The sequence below is a fragment of the Mesoplodon densirostris genome, chromosome 20 (genome assembly GCF_025265405.1).
Source record: "Mesoplodon densirostris isolate mMesDen1 chromosome 20, mMesDen1 primary haplotype, whole genome shotgun sequence".
Taxonomy (NCBI): Eukaryota; Metazoa; Chordata; class Mammalia; order Artiodactyla; family Ziphiidae; genus Mesoplodon; species Mesoplodon densirostris.
Window position 1 is genome coordinate 12,451,279 of NC_082680.1, and position 6,000 is coordinate 12,457,278.

General features: G+C 39.9%; 1 protein-coding gene across 3 annotated transcripts in view; it reads left to right on the top strand.

The window, feature by feature from the left end:
* Positions 1 to 5,316, top strand: part of STOX2 (storkhead box 2) — a 199,241-nt gene extending 193,925 nt beyond the window's left edge. For all 3 annotated transcript variants that reach the window (XM_060085796.1, XM_060085797.1, XM_060085798.1), the window contains one exon: positions 2,738 to 5,316. In XM_060085796.1, coding sequence (XP_059941779.1) covers positions 2,738 to 2,933 — 196 coding nt within the window. In that variant the 3' untranslated portion in view covers positions 2,934 to 5,316. The remainder of the gene's footprint in view (positions 1 to 2,737) is intronic.
* The last annotated feature ends 684 nt before the right edge of the window (positions 5,317 to 6,000 follow it).

The following is a 6,000-nucleotide window of genomic DNA, read 5'->3' on the forward strand; positions in this document are numbered from 1 at the left end:
ATGACCTTCATACTCTCAGTCTTCAGTGTTGGCTCAGAGGTCACGTTCAGCCACGTTTCCAAAATTCTTCAGTCCCTCTTTTTGGGAACCAAAGGGCACTGAGAGAAGGAAACAAGGCAGAAACTTAAACTATGCTGTGAGATCTAATATTGCAAATGAAAAATCCCGACATGCAAAGCCTGCTCTTCTGAGGCCAAAAACCAGTTGATAAACACAATATGAAAACCAGAGGGATTCAGGCTGCCAGGGATGTGTCTGCATAGTGTACTGTGCCGTCCGGGTGTGGGCCCAAGGGCAACGTGTGCAGCCAGAGGAACAGCAGGGCCTCTTGGTTCAGTTTTTCTGCCTATAAATTCCTGAGATGTTATTTTTAATGTTGTACTCCGTTAGTTCTCTTTAAAAAAGTAAGAAATTTTAAATTTGAGGTCTCTTGTTACTGCTAACCTTCCATCTCCATGAACTGTTTCACCATCATATCCACAGCCTTCCATATGACTGTCACACATTGTACTCTGTGTCACATCAATAATGAGATATACCCTTTGGAGACACTGGAACGCTATATGTATTTATCATTATTAATATGTTGGCCGTGGTCAAGGGTGATCTGAGTACAGATAGCTCCTACCTTAGACCATCTGTTGCGATGATGTGTGTTGATGGTGCCTGGCATACAGTAGGGTCTTGATAAATTAAACTCCCGCCTCAAAAGCTGGTTTAAAAGTGGATCCCTGAGACCTCAAAATTCATTTTCCCATAGAAAAAAAAACGGCGTTACTAGTGTATAGATTCCCAAGCCTACCCACAGTGGCTACTTAATTCATCAGATGCCAGATGGACAACAGAAATAGCTTATGTTTCTCTAGCTTTTTGGTGTACAGATTCTTCATTATTGCTTATTTCTTCTTCTGAGTCACTCAGTGAGTAGGTATGACACATAACTCACCCTCTTTTAAAGATGAGGAAGTCAAATGCCATAAAAAGTTATTACTGTGATTAAGAATGAAACTGAAGGAACGTGCCGTGACCTCTTTGAGGTTCTACATGTTTATTACCCTTCCTCCTTCCTCCACGGGACCCTCAGTGGTATTCCTGGAAAACCTCTGATGAATTTTCTTAGAGGAGGTGTAAAGCAGGTAAGTAAGTAAGTCTAGCACTTTCCATTGCTTTAGTGATGACGTTTTGGAGTATTCTTTAGGCATGCCCAGATTTACGATAAGCCTCATGAGAGAACGTAACTTACTTCTATGAATGTATTAACCTTCCAGAGGTGCCCTCTGCAGTCAGGAAGGGTCCAGTTGTCTTTTAGGTAGCCAGTGAACAACATTCCTTTTAAACAATTAACTCTTGGCTTTTTGATGAGAAGCAAACTTAAGGCCGCAAGGGGATTAGGGTGAAATAACCTGTCAGGAATGGCTGCCAAGGTATAATGCTCAGACAGAATTGCTATCAGTTTAGGATGGGAATGAAAGTGAGCTGGTGAGGATGTCCCCTATGTAGTTTGACCTTCAATTGGAGATGGGGACCAACATGTAGAATATTTTATACATCTTGAATCTATCCAGTAGAGTGGATGTTTTGAGCATCATTATGGTTTCTTCCACCTCTTTGTAAGCTGATGTTTCTTACAACCATTTTGAGGACCTTGAACATGAAACCCATTCAGTTCTGATCAATCAGGCCAAGTAATCTTATTTCTGCTATTGCCCTACGCATTTGACATGTTAAATGTTATAAACCTCTTGGAACAATAAAATAGCTTCAAGTATTTCTAAATTAGAAAAACTAAAAGAGAAATCGAAATACTAAAGCCTTTAAATCACCTCTGTTCTATAAGAATCCTTTAAAAAATAAAATATTTCTACCAAATCAATGTAAACAGGGAAAACCTAAGATTCCTTATCTGAAAATAGAATGTATTTTTTACTATAACGTTATATGTTTGAAACAGAGGAATGAAGTGTTTAAAAAGAATTTTATTCCCATCAGTGTGGCATACTGGCTAGTGGCCTGCTTGAAGTTCACCGCCAGAGTCAAAAATCTGCTAATCAGGGCCTCCCTGGTGGCGCAGTGGTTGGGAGTCCGCCTGCCGATGCAGGGGATACGGGTTCGTGCCCCGGTCTGGGAGGATCCCATATGCCGCGGAGCGGCTGGGCCCGTGAGCCATGGCCGCTGGGCCTGCGCGTCCGGAGCCTGTGCTCCGCAACGGGAGAGGCCACAACAGTGAGAGGCCCGCATACCGCAAAAAGAAAAAAAAAAAAAAAAAAAAAAAAAAATCTGCTAATCAAGAGTGAAAACAAAATCATCAGGGTAAAATTATGGAGTTTATTCAGGAGCAGTTCTATCAATGAGTTTCAAGCCTGAAATGAAATCATTACCTATGTATATTTATGAAGACTATTCTTTTTAAAAAACGAACACGATAGCCATCTATCACATCAGATCTCGAAGGTGTTTCCTTGAGTGTGAAAGGCAAGGGAAGACATTTATTTAGCTGTATAAAAACCCTTTATTCAGTATGCTGCTGATTATAACATGTCTTGTGAAAGCTGCCCAAGTCCAAGTTGGAGGAGCATATGTGAGTAATCAGCATGAGATGGTATATACATGACATGATGAACCGACAGAGGAAATCCATTAACTGCATCATTTGCTCTTCCTCTAGGGCTCAATATATAATTATTTATGTTCCAAACCAAACCAAACCAAACAAAACAAAACCTTTTTACTCTTTTAGCACTCGGGAGAGCCTGGCTTCCAACACATCAAGCATTGTTGAAAGTAACCGTCGTCAGAACCCTACCTGGAGCCCGGCCCATGGTGGAGCCGGCCCGGCCTTCAATTTCCGAGCAAGTACGGACAGCCCCACAAACGAAGCTGAGAAATTACAGAAACCTTCCAGCTGCTTGCAAGCTTCTGTTACTAGTGTGTGACAGTCATTCTGCGTCAGATCTCCTGTCTCGTTCGATACAGCCAAGTTTACGGCACTGGGACTGATGTTTACATCTTTGGAAAGACAAGCATCTCAACGGCAGTTTTTGTGTTGACTTAAACTGTGCTGCTAAGTAGGCTAGGGCAAAAAACAACAACAACAAAATCTTTATTTCAGAGTATTGCTTTTCACATTTATGGCTCTGTAGCAACAAGAATAGCAGTAGGGGTGATATGTATACTTTTGCTTCACTAATTGTAACTGAGCACACATAGGAAAGTCTAGACACTGTCAGTGTAATATGCATTTTCGATGTCATGCAGTTGCCAAGTCCATTCTAAAATGCCACAGATGCGTGTTGCTCCCAGTCTGTGACCAAGTGGTGCCACAGAACACTGATCCTTGACACTTCCAAAAACAAAAAACAAAACAAAACAAAAAAAACTAAGCCTCCACAACATGTCAAATGCAAGGGTCTACCTTGAGGGAGATCAATGCCAAACTGACTAAAAGGGACCCCAGCCCTTTGTGTGTGAATCGTTTAGGCCCCAGTCATTTTGCACTGTGAGTTTTCGTGACAAGATTTTGCAGGAGCCCATGGAAGTGTGTCAGAAGGGGTCGTGATCCAAATACTGGGAGTGTTTGTTTTCAGGATTTTAAGTGTCATGGATGCTTGTCTGATTTTTTTAACCTTCCATAATCACAAACAGGAATATAGGCCTTTGAATCTGAAATGGACAAAGGAAGGGTCTCCCAGCCTGGCTGGGGCACAGGACTAAGTGATGGGAGAGGTAGTGGGGACTTGTAAAGGTGTTCATCAGATACTGAAGGAAGATCATTTCCTCCTTGTGATACTTGACGGTGATGCTATCTTACTATAATAGATATGATCATTTGTTTAAAATCAAAATGTTCTTTGTGATACAAATGAAGACTACGGCCTGGGGACGTTATTCTTTCTAATGGAAGGACATAAATCTATTTTATGTAGTTTTAAATAGAATGCCTAAATTAGGCTGTGGGAGAGAATTTTTAGTGGTTATAGGAAAGAGCAAATTTAGAGGGAGTTGAACTTCAGGCCTTTTATTCCTGGGAAGATATCTATAGAGAAAACTTTAAAATACTTTTTGATTAGAAATATACATGTGCCCATGTAATTAACAACAGAATGTGATCATTCTGCAAGTGTGGTGTAATCCTAACTTGTACGCCCCTGAAATTTATTAGAATCACAATTATGCATACATGAACTATGCCAGAGTAATGTTTACAGATACTTCATAACCAGTTTCAGGAGGCATCTTTAGGTAGATGTATAGTTTTTTTAGCCCAACTTATTTCAGAATCGTTTGTTAACATTTTGCTTTGGTTTACAATATGTCATGTTGAATACAAAGAAGTTTCTCAGCAGCAAAGGGATTACAAATAACCGAGATTCAGCCTTCTAAGAGAGAGGCACCGCAAAGTTCCCATGTCTTATTTTATAAGAACCATGGAATAAATCTATAGATAGTGGAAAATTATTCACAAAAAGGTTACATGTGACACGAGTAAATGGTCTGACAAAAAGTTTTATTTAGTTAAGTGGCATGTGATGTTTGGAGCCATATACCATAAAATATATATCCAAATATTTTCACCTCAGATTTCAGGAATTGGCATAGAATCTGTGAAACACTTCTGCTTCGGTATTAGGTTGAATCACTAGCCATCTGTTTAAAGAGTGGAGTCATATACACAGTTGAACTATTTCTTGAAACATTTGGATCCTTCCTCATGCTTTTTTCAGATATCTGGAAGTTGCATTGGGTCAAACTGGACTCATCAAGTTTAGTATAGATTCCTTTTTTTGTGCTTATAGTGAAACTTGAGCACGTTTCTTGGCAAACTCCCACACCTTTAATATGCTTAAGTCAATTGGCTTTCAGTCTCATGCCTTATTTCCTCCAAGGCATGCCTTGATTGCTCAGAAATGCACTCTTCTCTCACTGCTTAAATTTGTCTGGGAGGAATGATAACGTATCAAATAGACCATATACAGAGTCTGTTTCCTTGGGGAGTTGTATGCCACACAGTTACTAAATTCTTTTTTTTCCCCAAAACCCTGCCCTCCAGCGTCTGTCATACTATCAGTTCATAAATAATAGAACCATTGAAACAATACATCAGCCTCTAGCTGATCCTCCTAAAGTAGCCATTATAATAATCAAATACTGTGTGAACAGCAAAGGAAAGCATTACCTTTAAGAGAAGCTTTAAAATATGAATTTATCAATATTTCACAAGAACTAGGTTTACAGAAGACATTGGAATAAAATGTGTACCACTCTTTGCCTGATGCTATGAGGTACATGATTAAAAAAAAAAAAAAAAAAAAAAAAAAACTCCCTTAGACCAGCAGCCATTAGCATAGAAATGATGGACTTCAAAGAGGATATGATGTGAGCAGACGTTCCATGTAGAAATGTGCCCGTCTGAATCGACTCGGGATTCTTGAACGGGGGAGAAGTGGTGGCGGGAAGCACATTACAAGTATGACCCTAGATGGTCTGCAGTGATGTTCTCAGTGACCCACTCCAAGCTTTGCCAGCATCCTTTTCCTCCAGGAAACGATAGCTTTGTGGCCCATGGCTGCTTATCTAGATTCACTTAGAGTTTATCAACGGAAAGGTTTACAAAACTGAATCTGGTTGAATCTCTGTGTAGTGTTCAACTTTAAAGGGTCAACCCATCTGTCGGCATTTTGCACACGTATGTATTATTATGATACAGCATATTACTTTATGGTAATTTTTATTTTTACATATAACTACCTCCATAAATTTGATGAAACGGCAGCAGTGTGTTCAAGTGTATTGTTCGGAAAAGCAAAGTTGAAAACTTTCTTGACCATTAGGCCATGGCGTTCTGTGTGTGTGTCAGTGATTGCCTCTGTGGACTTGTGACTGTTTCATTGCCATGGTTTTTCTCTGACGGCATTATTTCACTCTCACCTGTAAACCTGTCTCTCTTCTTCCCCACAAAAGCACACTTGAATTTGTTATGAATGAAAAGGAAGTTTAAATTTC